At 38.9% G+C, this 23,668-nt stretch overlaps 1 protein-coding gene across 1 annotated transcript in view; it reads left to right on the top strand.

The window, feature by feature from the left end:
- Positions 1-23,668, top strand: part of ascc3 (activating signal cointegrator 1 complex subunit 3) — a 146,785-nt gene that overhangs the window by 16,357 nt on the left and 106,760 nt on the right. Inside the window, exons 5-8 of the mRNA XM_086154889.1 lie at positions 7,306-7,426; positions 19,074-19,272; positions 19,953-20,088; positions 21,211-21,336. Coding sequence (XP_086011015.1) covers positions 7,306-7,426; positions 19,074-19,272; positions 19,953-20,088; positions 21,211-21,336 — 582 coding nt within the window. The remainder of the gene's footprint in view (positions 1-7,305; positions 7,427-19,073; positions 19,273-19,952; positions 20,089-21,210; positions 21,337-23,668) is intronic.

Below are 23,668 nucleotides of genomic sequence, written 5' to 3'. Positions count from 1 at the left end.
GCGCTCCTGCACAATGACTCACTGGCAAAGGTGAAAAAGATAGTAACTTTGGGTTCCAATGTTCTTACTTTGTTTGGCCGTCAGTCCAGGAGGGTAAAGAATTAGGTTCACACTGACTGAAGTTCCCAGCCCTTGCTGTGAGCTGACATGCGCAGAAATTTCATACAAGTAAAAAGCATGGATAGAAAAAGGGTTCCTCTCATGAGAAAAGAAGTGCATCATGCTCAACCTTGAAAAAATGTCCACCAAGTAGCAAAAGAAAGATGAGTCCTTTCACTGAGTCAAGAATGAGCAATAACCATTACTATTGATGAATTGAGTGAATGCTGGGTGGCTCTACTAAAGCCATTCTGGTATAAACTTAAGAAATTATGGCTTGTGTTTCAGCTTTTATGGCCAATGACAGTGATTGCTAATACGGGGACAGAATGTGATTAGTCTGAATAATACAGAAAAAAAAGGGAAGTGTGCTCCCAACTGAAGATAATGGGAACATTAAGGATCAGAATAAAAAGACTATAGGTCAAAGGGGATCTGAAATAAGACTATACTAAGAATCTACACAGAGAACTACCATTTTGGGGGGATTCTGGATGCTGACTTTTTCAGGATTTTTCCTGAAAAATAATCGATCCACAAAATCAGAAAGCCATATTATTTATTGTCCCCAAAAGAATTGCATCAGCAAATGGTTTTCTGAGACCAGCTCTCTTTCTATTGTGTATATTAACAGCTTGGTATTCATTGAGTCGGCCTGTACCTGCCACACTCTTCCTTTGAAACAGAATGTTTAGAATGTCCTCTGACTTAACTTAAAATATGAGTTGGACTGTCAGATTCTCTGTGACAGTATAGAATAATAACTTGTGACAGGCTGTGATTCCCAAAAAGTTGTAAGGAGGTCCATCTAAGTGATCTCCTGGCTTTTATTACATAGAATTTAACAGACTGGAAAGGTGTTGCTTGCAGTACAGCAAGAATATTTTGCACTAGCCAAGATCTCAAGAGTCTTGTTAAGTTCAGGAGAACAATCCGCAACTTGACGAGGACGGGTATGCCCAGCTCAAATCCAGTCCGGCAAATCAGAAAAGGTCTCCCTGTATATGACAATCTGGCAATTTTAAGATAGAAGATAGTAGAAGATGGACTCTCTTCGTAAAATCCAATTTAATGGTTTGAATGCCCATTGTGGAAAAAAGAAAAAGCACAGATGGACAATGAGGGAGCCAAGAGTTTGAACAAAAACACATCTACAATACAGACATCAATGTATAAAAGGAGTGAAACAAAGAGGAAACGTTCACATGTTCAAGTACCTGAAATAACATGACTCAAAAAGAAAAACTATGCCAAAAAAGTAGTTTAAGTGCTTATGATTCCTCAACCTTGACAGGTAATTTTCCAGAGAAGCCATGTTAGGGATTTTGACTGTTGTTGAGGTGCAAACTGATAGGTTTGTTCTGCTCTGTATTATTTTGCTACTTTATAAAAAAAAAAGTAAGTCTGAGTGATTTTGATGAAATGCTACCAGTAAGAATTCACAAGAATTCATGTTATGATTAAATTATAAGAATGTGGGATTCCGAAAATATTGCCACAACATCTTTAGAGTTTTCTGTTGTCCACAAACTAAGCACACCAAGCTAGCTGTGATTTCACGAAATAAATACTATCCACTTCTTTTTAGATATTGTTCATTGTGTATTAACCTTAGTTGCTTAAACATGAAGTGACCCCAAAACCTCTAATTGGTAATTTTGCCCTGCCTAACTCCATACTAAGTAGCTGTGAAAGTGCTGCCCTTACCAAAGTGAGGTAAGTGAGGTTTCCATTCACTGATGTTGCAGGATGGGTTTAAACACTGTGTGAGTTTTCACAAAAGAAAATTTCCCCATGTAGTTTATCAGACCTAGTCAATGTTTGCTGTTTGGTATCTTTCATACTAACACCTTGTTGTACCTCCACAGCCCCAACACACACACATAATTGTTTAATATGAACAGAGAGCAGTACAGAACTGGTATTGGAAAAAAAAAAAAAAAATGGATGAGATTTTATACAAACCATTTTGCCCTTGGATAGTATTAATATGGTGAAGATCGTGGTTCCTGCAATAACCCTTTGTTGTTGAGCCCCTGTCAAAACCTCTGGCAGTTACTAGCCATACAAAATTTTTTATGAATAAGGAAAGTATGTCGCCTTTCTGTCACTATGTATTGTCCCCCATTTACTGCCAGTGCTTCCAATATACATGAAAGTGAGCAGTATTGATATAATACAGTCAATTCACTTGGAAAATCAGTAGAAAGCCATAATCGATGCATACCCCATGAATCATCCTGTGTCTGTCCTATAGACTACTTTCAACACCAAAGCAGTTGAATTCCATCAGCTGATTACAGTTGGTTCCAATGTTTCTCACATTGTTGACATTTGGAATTGAACTCTCCTGCTGACTTCTTTAGGTGTAGAATATCCTGTCTTCGTGTGTCAGCAGACTCCCATGCCTCTGTAATTCCAAGTCAAGGGTAAGGTTTAGAGGCTGCGCACTTGAGGCTATTAAAACTCAATGGAGGGAGCCTGCTTATTAGTTCTCATCAGTGTCTATGTAAATCTGACATTTTATAGCTGTCCCTGATGACCGGAAGTCTGGTGGAACAATGGAAAAAAAATGTTTCACATCAGAAATTCTGGAGACTGTTTCATAGGTCTGACTCAACACTGAGCATTTCTAATTAACACTTTTTAATTAATCAACACAACTTTGTATTGTAATATTTTGATAATGTTCGCATTAATATTATTGTTCGCATTACTCTTGTCTTGGCAACTGGATTTGGATTTTTTCACTTAAAGATGTTTCACTCCTTATCCCAGAAGCTTCTTCAGTTCTAATGTCCTATGGGGAGTTTCCGAATATAACTGCCAGGTTTTTGGGTGGGTCTAGATTATGGTTTCTTGTTACGTAAGTAGAAGGGTTGATCTTCTGAAGCTAGGTGTAAGGGGGGTTCTTATGCTAAAGGAGGTGTCGTTTGTTTGAACAAAAGAGCAATTTAGTGGGATTGCCTGGATTGGAATGTGAAAAGATAAATCTAAACAAAAGAGTGAAGCCTATTGAATCACATGAACTGGGGTTGTGGATGTTGCCGGGGGCTGGTTCTGGTGTTGTGTCTTTCCTAGTTGTTTGGAGGGTGCAGATGGGCCTGGTCCGTTTATGCAAATCCATCTTGGTATTGAACCCAGTACATCGTTGTGCATTTGTGAAAGGCTGTGTCTGAGGCCCCCTCCTCTGTTCAAAGATCTTTTTTCTGTTTTGACAAAGATGGTTTCTTTGACTCCTCTCTCAAACCGTCTGTCTTCTCTGGCCAGAATACGGACATTGCTGTCTTCATATCCATCACATGCAACATTGCCAAAGATGTGGCAAAGATTTTGTCACCTTTGATTGGCAACACCACGCACCATATCCAGAATTCAACAGACTTTGCCAGTAAGGTCAAGCAGATCAGGCTGGATCTGGATGAAACCATGGTGTCGTACGTGGTAACCTCACGGTTCGCATGTATCCCCACATCGGATGCGATCACAGCAGTGAGGGAAAGTCGCGTTCGGACAACACCTTGATAAACAGAACAAAGCTATGCATGGATCACATCTGCATCCTACTGGACCTTTCTGCTGATCTTCCACTTACATAACACGCCACCATAATCTAGACCCGCCCCAAAACATGGCAGGAAACTCCCTGTAGGTCATTAGAACTGAAAAAGACTGGGGGTGAAGAAATTCAAGTCTAGTTGCCAAGACAAGAAGATTTCGACAAGAATTCGCCATGACCTGGATGACTTAGAACCTCCACAGACATAATGTTTTCATTACAATTATATGTATACACTGTATATGTGAAACAATAAATAGCAACAATTTGCAGTGCCTATATAACTAAAGTCACTTCTAAACCCAAGTCATTTAAAATATAACGGCTCAGCTAAATCAAGTTGTCTCTCAGCACTTTTGTTTGCAACTAAAGTTTATCCACTGCCTCACGTGAAAGATGTTTTGCTTTAAACCTCAACAAATCCAGTCTCTGAATTGTATGCTAATTCTACCATTTGTTTAGATCTATTTTTTTCCAGTCAAAGATTTAAGATTTAATCATTGGAGGGGAGGGACATTGGCTGATCATCATTGTGTGTGTGTGTGTGTGTGTGTGTGTGTGCGTGTGTGTGTGCGTGTGTGTGTGCGTGTGTGCGTGCGTGCGTGCGTGCGTGTGTTCGTGCATGTGTGCGCGCTTTTGTACTGTGGTCCAAGAATGTATGCAGAACTTGCTTTTTAGTGAACAGAACAAGACCAAAAGGTTTGGTAGAAAAAGATATTCTTTTCCCTAGTAAGCGTAGTGGTGGTTGTGAGGCTATCCTGTTAGCTTGGCTAATACTGTAGGACCTACAGTATTATATTGCATTATTATTCCTATCTTATGCACCTATAGTATAGGTCCTGTCTCCTAGGGTCGGTTTCACCCTCGGAGCTTAAACAAAACAAGACTAAACTAACCTGGCGTAGTTTAATCCACACTAACACAATGGTTTGCTTAGATGTTACTTCAGATTAACTAGTTCTTGGCTACAGAGTCCCAGACTAAGGCAGTCAAGGACAAGTCAGATCAGTAGTAGGAAGCCGAAAACTATTAACAGTGTTCATATGGGGCAAAGTAGAGGTTACCCTGTTAACTTTCTTCAGTTAGATTAGTGACAGAAGACCTGGGAGACTTGTTGACTTATATTTCAGACTCCAGGCAATTGGACAAGAGGGAAAGGGCTGATTATTCATGACAAAGTTGCAATGGAGTTCCATGAGCATAAATTACAATATTTAAAAGAAATACATGAACTCAAGAGGGCCATCCTTCATACTTAGTTGTCTGTCAAAGATGTGGAGACATGAAGCAGTATTGTAACATGTTGCCTTTTAACCATGTGCGTTTGTTAATTGAAGATATTTTTATCAATTCAGTTATAAAACCCATGTTCAAAGAGCTGTATCTTGTTGGTTGTCTGATCAACAGCGTCGGGGAATTTGATGTATTCCCTTTCCAGTTAAAATTTTACTCATACAACACAAATATACAGTTTCACAGTGGAGGGTTCCTTACGTCAAAAAACCTCAAGGTGATAAGTACTTACAAGGAAAGAGGTAGTGGGTCTCATCACTTAGTCACATAACAGCTTTGTCTCTAACAAACAAAAGATTTTATTGTCTTTGTTCACGCTGAAATGGTTGCAAAAATTGATACTGTCAAATTCATTCAGCTGGTTATTTCTGACTCTGTTTTGTATTGATATAGTTAAGGTAAACTATTTTTGGCATGTCCAGTGAGGCATTTGATCTGAAGTTAAACCTCCCTCAAGGCAGATTTAATTTACAGTAAGTTCATATCTACTCCCTGATTAGTTCTATTCTTCGTTCAAGAAATTAGATTATTCAATTATACTGAAATTATTTTTGATTCATGTCTCATTTTACCGTGTCCTGATTCAAGATTTTGTCTGAATTAGGACTTAATCCCTGAATGCAAATCAGTCCTCCGATTGTCAAATATATTAATGCATTCCTCTTGATGCTGATACTTATTAACGAGACTCTCATTGTTGTCCATATGATATTCACTAAGTATTTACCTAAAAGAAACCCATCTATTATATTATTACATTACATTACATTACATTGCATTTGACAGACGCTTTTATCCAAAGCGACATACAATAGAGGACATTATAAGATGCTCACAGCAACAACTCTCGTAAGTGGGGGACAAAAGTATTTTGTTACTTTGAGCCTAGCCTTGAACTCCCGATGAATGTTTGTGCCAAGACTTTTAAAATAAAATGGATACATTCTAAAATGCAACACATAGTATATATTTGTGGTTAGTATTCACAATCACTATATATAGACTAGACTTGCACTTGGAAATGTCTGAGGTGCAATTAATAAGAAATAATTATGTTACTGTTATGTTCACCACAATCTACCCTACAGAATATCTCACTGTTGATGGACACCATTTACTTTCTAAATTAAAGTCAGCTGAGTCTCATCATTTCCATGAAGATTTTCAGTTAGGGTGAGTTCTTAGGCCTATTGTCAATGCCATTTTGTCTTTTACCATTCAATTGCACTACCTTTCAAAATACTTATTGTTATCACACATTAAGTGTGGTTATAATAGTTAACATAATAAAATCTTTTTGCTTTAGAATATTCTTAATAAATTTAGGTTTGTACTAGAGTGGCCCTTTGTAGTCACAGGCAGAGATGGCTGTATTTCATATAAACCTCCTGTTTTTTCATTTACCCATGAATAAATTAGAAAGAATGGCATTTTTTTTCACAATTAATGAGCCAGAGGACAGCAAAAGTTGCTCCCTTGACCTTCAGGTTTGTTGCTCTGGAATTATTACACAGTTAATGCAGTTAAAATGGGCTTGTCTGCATGATGTTGAACTTCAGAGAATCCATCTGAGGAACAACCTCTGGTCCTCAGTCCCACGGGTGCCCACACCTAATCAGTCAGCTCCAATGAATGATTTCAAAAAAAAAAAAAAAACAACCTTTAACCAGGTGACAACTCAACCCTATCATACAATGAGCCACAACATTAAAATGTGCTAAATTCTTATTAATGATTAAAAAAAAAAAAAAAAAACAAAACAAAACAAAACACTGAAACCAACAGAGGTTTAAATCAGCTATAAAAGAGACAAAGGAGGAAAACGAAGGTAACCCCGACAAAGGACATGGCTGAGCGAACATCAAAGTGCACCTATGGTATTAGTTACTTGTGGTGCTGAATATAGCCTCCCTCAGGGACAACCGAGTAAAAGAGCAATCATACCTCCTTCCAAGCAAAAAAAACATGTATCATTTAACAGGTCTGTACCCTGCGCCTTCAGGTGTCCTTATTTTGTAGTTATCAAGCACAAAGTTTATCATCGCTTTCTCGTCCTCTCACCTTGATAGTGATCAATGTTTGTGCAGCCCTACTATGCACAAAAGTTGATTTTCTGTCACTTGCTAATTGCCAGGTGGTTGTGTTTAGGTGGCTTGGTGTCAGAGTCTATTTTGTACAAGGTGGATGGTAATTATCAAGTTCTTAGCCTTGGTGCTCACAGGGAAGTTGTGTAGGTTGGATAGCTATATAATAATACCCATGTACAATTGCTTCAGATATACATCACAATGAGTGACTGCAGTGTTTTGCCTGTCCTTAATGATGCCTGATTCTTTTCACACTTTTGCCTTTAGCTGTTTGAGTTGCTTGGTCCAGAGGGACTGGATATGATATCCACACTCCTTCAGCGAAGAGCCGTCATTGTCGAATCCCTCCTTACCAACTCATCTGACAACACATTACCATGGCCACCAGGTAATCTTTCACTCTGACATTATCATTATCAGAATTACCAAATTGGTTTATAACAGTAGTCATTTTATGACAGTGCTGTATTTATTTGACATTTCTCTTAACCTGTCAACCATAGGTATATAAACATCCCTTGGAAAATGCTTCGTTAAATGCAAAGGTTGACTTCCATTGTCTTCAAAAACTGGGTTGTCTCTTGTTTTTATATAGAATCGAAAATTAAAATTCAAAAAACTATTTGTCCCCAGGGGGCAATGGTGAGGCAAGTAGAGCAGGCAGTAGACAGGACAGCATAGTGTTTGACCACGGCCGTATTTCTTGGTTATATAAACAAAATAATTATAATAAATTATCAAAGAAACTGTTACTGTCAACATCTATCACTGATTTCACTGTCATGTCTTGAGCTCTGTCTGCTTTTTTTTTTTTTTTTTTTTTTGTTTTACTTTTTGTATTCAATATTTTGCATTAAATTTATGTTTCCCAATGTGAAAGGACATGATCACTAGAACATATCATAGTTAATATATCCAGTTATTGCCTGCTCCCTCTCCTGTGTAGGCTTCACCTTTACTGCTATCGGTGGTTTTTCTTTAGGATGTATGTTATGTAAATGGTTGTAGCGATCTTTTGTCTTTGGTCCTCTTTTCACGCCAGTCCAATTTAAGATAATGCCCTGAACCTAAGAAATCTTACGCTGTGTCCTTGTAGATCTCTTAAGAGTGTGTGATCATTTGATCAGTACTCATCTCTCATAACTCAAGAGCCTGAAAGATTACGATGCTTCCCCTCGCTCAAGTTTGTGTAGATAAACAATGCCATATCATCTATGATAGGCATCTATGATGAGTCAGTTATGATATGAACAAATGGAATAACAATGAATGGGACTGATAAGATCAGGTTTTCAGTAATCATTCATTTAACATAATTCATAAAAGGCTACAACAGTAAGAGCTACTCTTTGGTGTTGAAATACCAAAGTTTCATTATGGATATTATTGACTCCTAATAAAATGGGATCACAATCTACTTCTGCTTTCCTTCAAAAATAAAAACAAGCCATTTGTCATCCAGTTTGCTTTATTTTTCATATATATATATATATATATATATATATATATACTTCACATTTGAAGCAACAAATCTTGAGCACTGCCGCTATCACTGCCGTTCACAACCCCTTTGTGACTGTCAGCCTTTGCAATTCACTGAAAATACTGCAAACACTGGGTCATAACACCTCTCTTTGTCTCTGCTGAATGCAGAGCAGCAGAGCATCACTTAAGTCGACCACCCCTTTTGCCACTGTAGTTCTCAGCACTGGTGTCACCACTGCTTTTTCATCAGTTATTCATCTGTTATTTGCCCTTCAAATGACTGCCCTTCCACCCAGAACTGAAATGCCATGTTCAAGTGTGTTCATTACACAAAAATACTGCAATGCCAATGAGTGATTGTAAATGCTGTGAACAGCTGCTTGACTTGTAGTGTGGTGTTCCTGGTCTACAGTGGTATGTGCTTACCAAAAGCGCTACATATGGACCAAACTACGAAAAGTGGTGCTCATTCAGATAGAAAAGTGTCAGAACACAAACTTCACAATTCGTTGTATACATTCTGTATAATGTTCTTGTATAATTCTGTATACAGAATTCTCAGATTATCCCTGCTATCTCCTGCCAAATCCTCAGACAATGACCTTATAACATTCAGAATTGGACCCAGAGCAATTAAACCACTTTCCGCTGGTCTACTGAATCATTCTTTGTTTGTGTGTGCTCACCCGTGTGTGTGTGTGTGTGTGTGTGCGTGTGTGTGTGTGTGTGTGTGTGTGTGTGTGTGTGGTCCTGTCTGAGTGTGCACCGCTTGGGAAGACATGGTACCAGGATGCAATTCGGATTTTATTGTAAACAGGGAGAAACACAGTGATATTTTAAACAATATTCGTGTGGGAGGCCTCATTCTGGCATTCATGAAGACATTATTTGACAAGGACTACGTACCCACACATTGTAAAAGACTTATTGCACCACTTCGTGCAATAATTTTCTCTAATGGGCTAAAGTACCCTCTTTGAGCTATATTATGAACCTTGCAACATTGCAGCGTTTAAGGAATGGTTTTAGGAATGAAACAAGTGTTCATTAATGGTGACCAAAACGTATTCAGTAAGTTATAGATGTAATAGATAGCAGATGTTCGTCATTTTTTCCATGCATTACAAACATGTATAATTTCAGGGACAAATCAGAAGCATGATTAAGTGCTACAACTCACAGACTAGCAGTATAGTGTAAATGGTACAGCAGCGAAGGGAGGCAAGCTCGAACAGTTAGTTTACATCATATAGGAATGGTTAGCTCAATTCATGTGATTGGCAAGGAGATTAAAATGGCACAGAAGTTAAGTAGATCGACAGAAATGTATAAAAAAAAACCAAAACAAACAAACTGAATGGTTGAATGGATTTTGATGGAAAGAGCTGCCTTTTTGTATTGCTATGTAGGAAACCTATGACACTTCCTTTCTCCTGGGATGCACAACAAATATTTGGAGGGTTCACTGTTTGGCACCAATTTTCAATACACCCGTGCCTGAGAACAGCTTAATATATTTTTTCTGCCATTCAGAATTTTTCCATACTGATTTAAGCTTCTTTTTGGGAGCTTCTGATTGGCAGCATCAGCCTATTTTCTTCTCTACCCATTTCTCGGCTGCATTTGAAATGTGCGCCACGTTGACACCCAGTCAAGGAGGAAGGGAGATGAACATGGCACACTGCATGTACAGATGAAATTCAGTTTTGAAATGCATAACAGTAGTGAACAAATTTAATATGTTAACAACATACAGTATATGTTATACAGCATGATGGAAGTTGTGACCAAAGCTGAAATCGTTATGTTTTGAAATTTTGGAAGTGTGTCTGAAGTACACAAAGTGTGCATCTGAAGTACATATATGTATATGTATATGTACAAGATATAGATGTAGGGATTTTAGATAGATTAAATTTAAAGGGCTACCCATACTATCTTTAGGCTTACTTGAATCCAGTGCTAGAATCACATCATTGTCAGTTACTCCTATTCCAGTCAAATGAAATTTTTTTGGTAGTGTTATTATTATTGATTGTGCTTATTGATCACATGGTTCAATGATTCCCTCTTTGATCCACAATTACTCGTATCACAGCAACATATGGTTTTCTTTGCAGTGGAAATAATGTTGCATGTGACTCCAGTGAGCATAGGCTCCACAACTGGGGGTGGGTGATGGCAAATATGTTACTTCAAATCTACTGTAAATTACAGCAAAATAAATCTGTCAAAAAGGTTAAATGTCACCAGCAACTGGCATGGTGAGCCAATAAAAAAAGGGAAGAAAGCCTCATATGGCTTGTTAATGCCATATGAAGCTTTCACACCTAATTGTCCTCTGCTGTGACAGATAAATATTCATCCACTATCTCATTTTCCCCTACCTGTGCAAAGAAGTTAGTTGCACATTACAGCTGTTTGAGTGCCTGCAACATGAATGGGAGGCATAAATGCCTGAAAACATCTAACACAGATAAAAAAAAGTGTATCTGCCATTCATGTTTTCCTTGGCAATATTGGAACCTGACTAGCATGCTCCTTGGCACATAGTGTATTGACCCTCAGTAAGGAACAGGTTGCTTATCATGAAGCAGCAGCAGTAGCTGTTTAGTGTTGGTACTTATGGATGACATTTTGTGCCTTCTATCCATCTTTTTCTGCTTATCTGTGGTTGGTGGTGGGGCCAGCACCCTAAGCAGGGAGGCCAGCATAGAGACAGTCCCTTCAGTGTGTCTTGGATCGTCCCTAGGGCCGCATCCCTGTGGTTCATGCTCTGAACACTTCACCAGGGAGGAATCTAGGAGGCACACTGACCAGATGTCTGAGCACCCTCATCTGGCTCATTTCAATAGGGAGGAGCGGCATGGCTACACTTCTCTCTCTTTCTCTAAGAGACAGGTCTCCAACTTGGAGAGGATAGTCCACATTTTGCCAGTTGAGGACCATGATCTCGGATTTGGAGGTGCTGAATTTCCTCCTGGCCCATTTACATTCAGCTGTGAACCACTCAAGTGAGAGTAGGGAATCATGGTAGGATGAAGCCAACAGAACAGCATCATCTGCAAAATCCTGAGTCCATCAAAGTGCATCCCCTAAATGCCCAGGCCCCTCACTGAGCCCTGCACCACAACATTCTGAACCTTGAAGTACTCAGGGGGACCTCACCTACCCCTTGGAGTTTGCCATTGTGAAGCTCTGGCGACTTCAGCCCCATAGATAGTGGAGGCCACCCTTGAGTCCCCGGACTGCGTCTGCACGTGTGCGCGCGTCCGTATGTGCGTGCACACGTGCCTTTGTTCATCAGGCAAATTGCATTGGATTGTCTGCAAATTTCCTTGGAGCGCCATGATGTTATGGGTGGACAACAGTTTACACGTCTGTGATGAAATGCCTAAAATGCTACTGTATTTGTCCTGTGGCCATAATTATTACATACATTACATGATGAAAAGACAGGAGGCAGAGCTAGAGGTTGCAGAGATGAAGATGCTATGGTTCTCTTTGGGAGTGACCAGGATGGAAAGGATCAGGAATGAGTCCTACCAGAGGAACAACATGTTAGATGTTTTGGGGCGAAGGTCAGAGAAGCCAGACTGAGATGGTTTGATCATGTACATTGGAGGGATAGTGACTATATTGGTAGATGGATGCTGGATTTGGAGCTGCCAAGGCACAAGGTCTCGCGGAAGACCAAACTTCAGATTTATGGACGAGGGAGTGAGAGGATATGAAGGTAGTTGGTGTGAGAGAGGAGGGTACATAGAACAGGGTTAGATGGAGAAGGTCGAATCGCTGTGTCGACCCCTTAAGGGGAAAGCTGAAAGGGGAAGGAAGAAGATGGCATTTACACTGTCCCTTTTCAAAGTATGGACATGAAGCCAGTATAATATCTAGTCTAAACAGGTTCTGTTCTCCACATGCCAGTAAGATGACTGATTAGCCTTTCACCTCAACTGGATTTTTTAAATGATCTATTTAACCCTTGTGCGATCTTAACATTGTGTTTACTCCCCTCGTCCTATGGGTCAAAAATGACCCATAAGACAATCTTTGTACCCGAGTGGTGTACAGGCCACATGGAAACACAAACAAAAAAGAAGTATCACTTTTTCTAATTATGGGGTCTCTTTACAAAAATTCATAAAATTTCAATTTGGAAAAAATTGGTTAAGGTGTTTTTTCTACAGCTAAACATGGCAGTGGGTCACTTTTGACCTGCAAGACAACACAAGGGTTAACTCCCTTTTTGTGTTCTACCACAAATAAAGACAACTACATGTATGAGTAAATAGGTGTGGGGGTTATTCTATCTGTGTTAACTTTGGACATGAGAGAAAAATTTCATGCAAGACAGATCCATCACCTATATCAGTGCAAAACGAAGGCTTTACATAAAGCAGGCTTTGGGTTTTGGTTTAGTTAAGAGGATCTCCTTGTGACTCAAAGCTTCATTCATTGATTTTGTGAGAAACTGTATTTCAGGGGACACATTGTCTGTTGCCCTTTTACTGATGTACCTGTCTACCCTGCCAGCGTCATGTTTTATTTATTTATTTATTTATTTCCCTCCACTTCAAACAGCATCCACTATCCTGAGCCAGCGTTGTGTCTCGACCCCTGCTTGCTTTGTCTCGTGGAGGAAGTCTTGTCTTTGTGTTTTCCTGCCCTTAGTGGAGATGCAGTAGTAGCTATAGACAGTGGTTGGAAGATAGGGATGGATAATTTATTACTGCTTGAGCTATCTTCTGATCCATATGCAAGATAGGCATCAAAGACTGGTTCAAGATTAGAAGAGAGAGCTTCTTCTTTGTCAGACTAATCCCTGGAACTATTTAAAGTCCTGCTGACTCTGCATTTTAATGCAATATTAGTGCACAAGTCCTCTCTGTGTGTGTGTATGTGTGTATATGTATATAAATCAGAAGCTTCTTAATGATGATAGAGTAATGACCTAATGATTATTGACCAGTTGCTATGTTTATGACTAAAGTTGTTTAAAAAGAACCAAAACTTGCATGAGCTTGAACATAAATATTCTATAGTATATATTGTAAACTATAAATAGTGGCTAAGCTATATTTTAGGGACAACTGTCTTTTGCTCAACAATGTTCAGTTTTCATCATCCACTGTGCCCATTTTGCCTGCAAGCTAAAGAGCAATCTTATGTAAGGTGCTTTTCACTGAATGTGTTGCTACAGAAGCATTTAATTGGCATCTGCTACTGCCCCTGCACTTCTGACGTTCAATTGCAATCTACGTGCATTTGTGCTTGTGCACACACACAAGCATGCACGCACGCCCGCAAGCAAGCAAGCAAGCACGCACGCACACACACACGCATTCATATATATATATATATATATATAATCTCTCTCTCTCTCTCTCTCTCTCTCTCTCTCTCTCTCTCTCTCTCTCTCTCTCTCTCTCTCTCTCTCTCTCTCTCTCTCTATATATATATATATAGTCTTTATATCTGTATAATCTTAGATTTGTCATAGTTTCAGTGGGGTCCTTGTGAAATACAAACAGTATTGAAAATGGGCCAGTTGCATTTTCTTAAATTGATGAGGCCAAAGAAAAGTATATTAGTAGATTGTTATTATGTCCATTTGTAAGACTTGTGTTTCTTTGAAACGGTGAAATGGGGTTAAATAACAGAGAAAAGAAAAAGTAGACTAATTTATTTTTTTTTACTCCTTGCATTTTGGCATTCGATCCAGAATGGCTGGGTTTTGTTGGAAATCATTCCTGTTAATAATTAGCTTTAAACTGTACTGTGTAGCTTGGCACAAGGCCTTTTTATCAAAGAAAAGTTTCGAGTTGTGGCTCCTCTCAACAAGTAGACTCATGAGAAAAGACAGATGGACTGTTGGATAGACTCATCCAAGAATGTTTTCGGACTGAATAAAACAGTTGTATAGTGCATATATAAAACATGTACTATATTGCTACCAATGATGCTACCTTTTTGTATTTGCTCAGCATTTTTACTTCATTCATAATTGATATGAAGCAGCATAGGACTAAATTGTGAGCTTTAAATCTTGAAAAAAATAAATCTTTTGATCCATAGCTTCAGTTATGGAAAGTCTTGAAGGAAAGTCTTGAAGGCCCACTTCTTGCAAAAGGAGTGTAATCTATGCTCAAGGGAACTGAGTGACTCCCACTTTATTCCCATTACAGACTTTATCAGCTGCATCTAAAGTACATCTCTAAGAAACGTGTGGAAGTCGTTAAACAAACTGTATGGCATAGTAATGTTGCTATTAATATTTGATAATTTTACCATTTTTCAAGAATGTTTATTCCATTATTTATTGCTTGTATAGATGCAACAGGATGGGGAGTCAGTCAGGTGGAAATGTAAAGATCAAGATTTGTTTTAAAATAAAACAAACAAACAACAAGAGAAAAAAATATATTTACCTGTATTTAAGACAGTGTTGTTTAACAGCACCACAATGTGTACAAAATACCAAAGGCTTGCAAAATAGCTTCAAGACAATTTTGTCCATCCCCCAAAAAACACAACAAATAAATAAATGAGGCCAAAATGGAGATAAAATCCATACTTTTTACAAGATGTAAAATTGGCCTTGGAAGCCAATATGAAGTCTTTTTGTTTACCTGTGTCTGCCGGATGAGTAAATAAGCAATTTTCCACATGATTTCCATTGGTAACTTTTTACTGAGCTCAATGGTTACATAACTACTGACTATACAGTGCAGCTTGAGTGGGATGACAGATGTTTCAAAGTTCAAACTGTATTTTACAAACTTCTCAAGAAATTAGGAGAGGTTAAAATTTGAAGCCCAGTGGGACACTGACAGCTCAAACTTGGCAGAAATTGTCTCCTATTGAGTGTTTGGCTTAGTATGTGCAACACAATGTAGGTGTAAACACAATTAAGTCTATATATTAATTTTTCAGGTCTACTGCAGTATATACTGAGAAATATGTGTCAGAAGAATAGAATAGACTATTGCACAGAAATCAAGTTTCTAATAGCGGTACACCATAATAAAAACTTCAGCCTGGAAGTTAATAGAAAGATTGCTGTCTTTCTCTAAGATGCTTTTAAGCCAAGCTCTTTGGAACATCGTCACAAGGTTGCTTTACACTGCTGTCCAAGTAAATTTCTCAGCTCCTGGCTGTGAGAGTGACAAGCAAAAGGGAAAGACAAGGGCTCTGTTGCCTTCGAAATTGAAAATCCTGAGAAACATGAATTGTCAGAGAGAATCTAATGCTGACATTTATCTTTCTGAATTATTTACCTTCTTTATTCACCATAGTCGCCAAGGTGTGGATGCTCTCTAATCACACTGGCACTTAGATTTCAATGATATCTGTGACAAAATGTAAAAGCACTTAATCTATCTCACTCTGACTTGTTTTTATTACCTATTTAGGTCTGCTTCTAGATGTTTATGTTTCTAATCATGAGTAAAGAAACCCAAGAAATATTTCATTTGAATTTTGTTACTTTTGTGTTACTGCTAACACAGAGCTACATAACATTGCTGAACACAAATGTTTTGGGATTTGATAATTAATCAAACGGCAAATAAATAACCATATAATAGGTAATTTATATGTTTGAAAATAGCTACATTAATTGTTTCAAGTGAATTCAAGGAAAGACTTTTGGTCTGCTAAAATAATTTTGGGCTGTTAGGATTGATGTGACACAATCACGGTAAGACCATCCATCCATCCATCCATCCATCCATCCATCCATCCATCCATCCATCCATCCATCCATCCATCCATCTTCCCTCGCTTATCCGGGTCGCGGGGCAGCAGCCGGAGCAGTGAGGCCTCCCTCTCCCCACCTACATGGTCCAGCTCTTCTGGGGGACTCTAAGGGGTTCCCTAAGCAGCCTGGAGACATATTCCCTCCAGCGTGTCCTGGGTCTTCCCCGTGGTTTCCTCCCAGATGGACGTGCCTGGAATACCTCCCCAGGAGGCATTCTGACCAGATGCTTGAGACACCTCATCTGACTCCTCTCTATGCGGAGGAGCAGCGACTCTACTCCGAGTTCCCCCCGGATGAACGAACTTCTCACCTTTAAGGGAGACTCCGGCCACCATGTGGAGAGAACTCATTTCGGCCACTTGTATCGGCGATCTCGTTCTTTCAGTCACTACCCACAGCTCGTGACCATAGGTGAGGCTTGGAACGTAGATCGATCGGTAAATTGAGAGCTTCGTTTTCTGGCTCAGCTCCCTCTTCACCAAGACAGACCGATACAGAGTCCGCATCACTGCAGATGCTACCTGTCGACCTCCTGCTCCATCCTTCCCTCACCCGTGAACAAGACCCCGAGATACTTGAACTCCAATTAGGGCAGGACCTCTCCCCCGACCCGGAGTGGCCATTCCATCTGTTTCCGGTTGAGCACCATGGTCTCAGATTTGGAGGTGCTGATCCTCATCCCGACCGCTTCACACTCAGCTGCGAACCGCTCCAGTGATAGCCGGAGATCATTACCTGATGAGGCCAACAGAACCACATCATCTGTAAAAAGCAGAGATTCAATCCTGCGGCCACCAAACCGAATCCCCGGGCCCTGGGCAAGAGGAAAACTGGATCCAAAGTTTTTCTTCTTCATGAGGGTCTTTTGAGCCATGCTTGGTTTTGTCCGTCATCTAGGACCTGTTTGCCTTGGATGACCCTTCCAGGGGCTTAAAGCCCCCGCCAACATAGCTCCCAGGATCACTGGAATGGGCAAACCCCTCCACCACGTTAAGGTGGCAGCTCATGGAGGGGTGGTAAGCCCTTGTCAAATAGAATTACAATGATTTCAGATTAAGTACATGAAATCCCCTCATATAAACTACAAAAAAAATTGAAAATTTGAAGGGATGATCGCTAGTTTTCATCCATACATAATCCATATTTGATGTAACAGTTTCAGAGTCACCTGTGTTCTCTGTTTTATGTAATTTGTCATTTTGTGATCACTGTGGGTGGTTAGGAGTCTCTTGTTAATGAAGCCACCCCTTGATTACACAAAAATCTTTTCATGTCTATATGATGTTCTCAAATACAAGATTGCAAACTAACTAAAACTATCTTATCGTAAAACGTAAATCTCTTTTCAGTGATTTTTCCATTATGGCTGTTCGTGGAAATTGGAAAAAAAAGAGGGAATTTGGAAGCAATCACAGCTAGAGACTCACAACAATAGACCACATCAAGAGGAAAGTTAAGGATTGGAGACTGGTTTGGGCAGAGGTATTGGTGCATAGAGTGTGACAGCGGTAGAGGCGTTGAGAGTTGGCGAGGTAATGGGGGGAGGGTAAAAGTGACAGGCAAGCTGGAGCGGCCTGAATCAGAGGGTGCCTGTTCAGCAGGTAGAGCCGCAAGACAAGATAAAGAAGAAATCATTCAGTCAATCAGGCCGATCTGTGGTGCAATCATCAGATCTCATCTGTTTTCAAGAGCAATTCTGCCTTTTATTGAGCTGTTGTGCCTCAAACAGTCAGGCAGCAATCGGGAACATTAACCCCTCCAGTACCTCATGTTCCTGTCGATGACATCTTATGCCTACCAAGTTGACCAAATTTTTTAGTAATTATATATTTTTTCTCAGTCTGGACCGTTTTGTTTTTCAGTTTTGGCTATCATTAATGTAACTCCATTAACATTAAAAAGGCCCATCAATCCCTCATGTGATATGAATCATGCTTTCAAGTGAACTCAGCCATCATAAAATAAAATGCTTGTCTATACAGTGCTATCATGTTTCATATATTTATATGTATACACAAAAACTACCAAAAATTGGAATGACAAATGTGCCTCTCTAGATCAAACTAAAATAACTGTTTATCTTCTACATTTTGAAGACCTGATTAAATTTTGTATTTATTCATTTTTTTGTGAGGTGTGAGGGGATATCCGTATGTTTCCAGCACTTTTTTGGAATTACTTTATAATTAATCATCTTCAAGTTTCATTCATTTAGGTTACATTTTAATCTTATAATTCTGCTTTTTTTTTGGATATTTGAGATTTCCATATATCCTCTAGCTGCAATTCTTACCCTATTATTTTTTTTCCTAACCATCCTGATGTTTATTGTTGCTTTTTCTTCTACTTAAGTAGTTCCCTTTGTGTTTTTTTTTAAATCTGTTGGTATTTGATGTCTCATACTGAGTCGCCCTGAGAGACACAGAAATATCTTTTCCCTAAAAAGATCTTGGAGGCACACGTGGTTTATTTTTGTCAAACGTTTAGCCACTCCATGCATTTTAATTAAATATTTCACATCCAAGGCCGTAAATATTTGTTTATTTGTCATAATGGACATTTATTTTAGTCGCGATTTCTTCAAGGATTGTGAGCAATCCGAGGATCTAACAATTGTCTTTGTATTTTTTGAAAGCATTTAGCTTCAAACCCACAGGCATGTCAAGACTCTCAGAGGTTTAATATACAGTTGAAGAGCTAATACATCTAATAGTCAAGGGTATGTTTTGTTTCTGCAATATTTAGCTTTGTGGTAATTATGTTGTCTGCATCCTTACACTCCCTCCAGAGAGCATTCGAAAAGTGAGCGAAGTATCGAGGCCTGCATACGGATGCCAGGTGACAATCCAGTCTGAACAGGAAAAACAGCTGATGAAGATATACCGCAGGGAGGAGAAGAAAGACAGGAAAAGAGGAAAAGGATCTGATGACATTGAATCCTCCGATGCTTACATGGCCTTTGACCCACGGGAGATGAGAGCACAGCGGTATGTCACCTCTCCAGTTTTCCTCATGGTCCCGTTTCCCTCATTTGCCTGTTCTCTGTCTCCTGCCTCCACCTGCACTTCTTCCAGTGATGACCAACAGTCTTTTATGACACCTTGGCTGGATGTTTACACAATAATAATGCTCACATAAGCTGCTGCTTGGTCATACATTTTCAGGAGTTAAAGTTAACTTCTCAAGAATGATAAAAAAATGGGCAAAAAGGCAGTGATCTGTTTAATTAAAAAACATAGCTTTGCTAAATGCATCACAGTGTGAAGAAATAGATTAGTGAAGAGGTAAGCCACTTTAGAATAGAACATAATGTCACACATCTTTGCTTCTTCATGTGGATCATCAATCGCCAGCACTATTTACTAAAAAAAATGTGAATTCGGATCAAAGTTCATAATAATACTGATAATAAATATATTTATAGAGCACTTTCCATCAAAGTTCTGTCTAAATGTCAGAAACACTTTGGGTACAGAATTTAGCTGATGTGATAAGTCTTCCTTTGCTCTAACAGAGAATGAATCCATTAGCATTCCTTGTCATCTTTTTGGGAAAAAATAAAAATAAAATGAAAAAAAAAAAAAATTACTCCTTTTTTTTAGGGGACAGTGGTTGGTTGCTTTGCCGTAGCGCTTATAATGAATAGCCTGTGTTTCTTTCAATCTAGGGAACAAGCCCTGCTCAATGCACGACGTGAACCCATACTGTGCAGAGAGAGAGTGTATGAAAGGGTCCGATATCCGAATGTCTATGATAGTTTTGCAGAGGCCACAAAGACACCGGCCTTTGTTGGAGGAGCCAGGGTGAGTGGACAGCAGACATTTTCAGCTTCTTTTGTGATGCTTTTTATTTGATTTTCAACACAACAGAAATGTCAGAAAAGAGCAGAGTCCTCAGTTTATGTGATGTAGTTGATGTAGTATAATTACCTTGAAAAGCTTTGACATTTTAGAAGAAGGCTTGTTTCTTTAACTCCAGTGCAGAGATTAATTTATCATGACATCCTCTGATGTATAATGGTGATCTTGCAAACTCCATTAAAGTTACATTGGATACAATTAATAATACCACTTCTTAGTCATGCTTGGCAGTGTATTAGATCCAAAAAAAAAATCAACACATGTACATTTTCTCCATTAATCCTGAAAACCTATTTTCGAACTTATAGACAAACATTTTAGCTGCTTAATTCATCAGTGTGTCAGTGTTTTATAGCTTTTCTGATAAGCTACGTTGTATAATAGTTTTATAAAAACACTACAAATCTAAAATAAATTGGAAATAAATCAACAACACTTTTTGTTGTGAACCTGTTTTATTCAGTGTGTCCCACCTTGTATATTTAACGACATCAACAGATCAACAGTGGAAAAAAATGAATTTAAAATGCTATAATGGTAGCATAGATGCCAAACTCTGCCTTTATCATTGGAGCTGAGATAGTTCAGGTGAACAAGCCGAGGTTGTAAGTGATCTGCATTCCAGTAATGTCCTTTGGAACTTTTCAGAAGTCCAAGGTGGTCATGATTCATTCATGACTCAAAATAATCTAATACAAAACCCATGCAACAATTTGGAATTGTATCAAGTGAAGAGTCTCCATAAATAGTTAGGTAACAATCAGATTAACTATTCTGACATAGATGTGATAGTATATTTTGTCCAGATCTTAGTCCTTTATCTGCCTATACAGGCTTGTACATCTTTCAATGGAAAATCAAAATTTATATTTTAAACCACACTAAGATTATGAATCGCATTCAACATTTTTTAGAGATACCACTGAAAATATGAATTTGATTTTTTTTTGTGGTGCTCCGGCTACATAACAATGAGTGCAACCCTACGAATTTTGGAGAATATTTAAAAGATAGTTTCCAAAGTCACTTGTTAGGTCTCATTTGATTTGTATGACTGACATTTAGATGCTGCTCCCTGAGGGAATCCGCAGAGAGAACACTAAGATGTATGAGGAAGTGGAGATCCCACCAAATGGACCCATGCCTATTGGCTTTGAGGAAAAGCCCATTTACATTTCCGAACTAGATGAGGTAGGACTTACAGTATTCTTATTTGTGTGCGTTGCTGAACTTAATGTTTAGTTACTGTGTATTTTTTGTGCTCTTGGGATTTATTTTACATAACTACCGGTGTGCCCATACAGTAGAATATTTACAGCACACTTAGTCATTGTAGCAGTCACAACATTGATATTATGCATATGATTATATCCTCATATCAAAACTTAGTATTGGCTTGTTTAAACAGTTTTGGTTCAATTTTCTTGTTATATATGTGCTTTTCTTTTCAGTTCTGCTTCACTACCTCAAAGAGGCACAGTATGTGATTGAGAATAAAAAAATCTTTTATTCATTTTTACTGCCTCAAGGTTTAATTTTATTACTCAGATATTATACAGTTCATAGTCAGTGATCTGTAATCACTTCATAACCAAAAAGTGCTCTGTCCAAGCGAAACTTGGATGCTCTGCAAAACTATTTACTGCATAGGGCAGATTACAAATGTCGTCATAATTGTCACCTCTTTGCGAAATGAAACAGCAATGTTTATTCCATGGTTAATAACTACAAAAAACAAATTATGGTCCTCTTGATTGGGGTAGAGATGAGTGAGAGTGGGTGTCCCTCAAACTGGAAGGTTTACATTACCATTCTACCCCCCCTTTTGCATGCTGAAGTGTGCTTGAGCATGACACGGGAACCCCCAGCTGCTCCCTGTGGTGTGATTAGTGTCTTGCATTGCAGCTCTTCTGCCATAGTTGTTTGAGCGTGTGTGTGAATGGGTGAATGTAATCCAGTGTGAGGTGCTTTGAAACTGGAATGCGATGAAAGCGCTGTACAAGAGGAATTAGATTATCTCATCAAGCCCTCTTTGCCCTCCAATCTCAGCACAGCTTTTGCAACAATTGTGTCTTGTGATCCACAGTTTAAATTGTTATCACAACTTCTGTGCTCTTTGTTCTGTTTTGTTTTCTTTGCAGTTACATGGTTCATTTGTTCTTTGTCAGTTAGGAAGTGGTCACCAAGTACCTATCGGAAAAACCTGTCTGTCCCTGAAGACAAAATGGTTCCCTGATGAAGTTTGATGTCTTGACATGTTTTATATTTATTAATTCTTACAGCCTTCACTTAGTCATCCTAAATGTCCTAGTGGTTGTAAAACAATTTCACATAAGCTAGAACCTTCAATGCATGGCTAACAAGCAAGTAAAAGTCCCTAATAAGGTTGAAAGGTCATTCTGCCAATTGCTTTGTGAAGTAACACATCCATCTGCTTGGCCATTAAAATAGTTCTATGAAAGTCATAGCTCATGATTTTCATGTTACTGCCTTTGGAGTTTGGGACTACAGCTGTTAGGTAAACAGAGCAATGGGTACATTTATGAACTGTGTGATTTAACAAGTATAACCCAGAGGAGACCCTGGCAGTGGCTTAAAAAAGTGTGTCAAAGGGCTTCTAGAACATGGAAATGAACTTCTGATCTGTCAGTCGCTACATCCCAGAAAAAATAAAAAGCCTGTAAACAGGAAATATGGGACAACTTCACCTCCACTACCTCTAGGACAGTCATGTAAACAGAGGAAAAGATAACTGTTTTGAGAGTCAGGCTGCTTCTGTGAGATGGGGAAACAAGTGTCAGAATTCAGGGAAATATCTGACCAGGGTTACCAAGGGACATGAAGGTACCAGGTAAAAAGATGAGTTGTTCTTCGAGACATCTCTCACCACACCAGCAGGCTACCCAAACTATTTCCCAGTGCTTTTATATTCACAGAAATGGAGAGGGAGGAGTTGCCTAAAACATTAACCTAAGAGCATCGGAGTAATAACATAAATATATGAAACAGTTAAAAAGAGGAAAATTATCAAAATAGACAAACACAAATCTGTCAAGCTTGTCTTGCGTCCTTACACTTTTGACCATGTGACTGCTTTTGGAGGATGGTTTCAGAATCTGCAGAGCTTTTTCCTTTAATTGTTCTCTTACACGATTAGGAATTATTAGGGCTATGGAGTACTCTAAAGTTTGGCTTTTATGCCAGGGAATATGGCAGGTCTTTAATGGAATCAGATAGACATTTATAAAAATGGTTTGAGAAGCATTCAGGTTCCGCCCACAGCAGTTAGGGTGCTGAATTGAAAAACCTAATTAGCTTTACTGGATCTTGACCAAGGGTTTTGTTGATTAAAAAATATATAGCCACAAGGTTTAGTGATCACATTAGCTCAAGAACAGTGCGCAGAGCTTCATAGAATGGGTTTCCATTGCCGAGCAGCTGCATCCAAGCCACACATCACCAAGTGCAATGCAAAGCATCGGATGCAGTGGTATTGAGCACAACACTGGACTCTAGAGCAGTG

Source organism: Fistularia commersonii, chromosome 11 (genome assembly GCF_037954325.1).
Source record: "Fistularia commersonii isolate RoL2024-O1a breed Wild chromosome 11, RoL_Fcom_v1.0, whole genome shotgun sequence".
NCBI lineage: Eukaryota > Metazoa > Chordata > Actinopteri > Syngnathiformes > Fistulariidae > Fistularia > Fistularia commersonii.
Note: the sequence above shows the minus strand (reverse complement) of the source record. Positions and strands in the feature narration are given on the sequence as shown.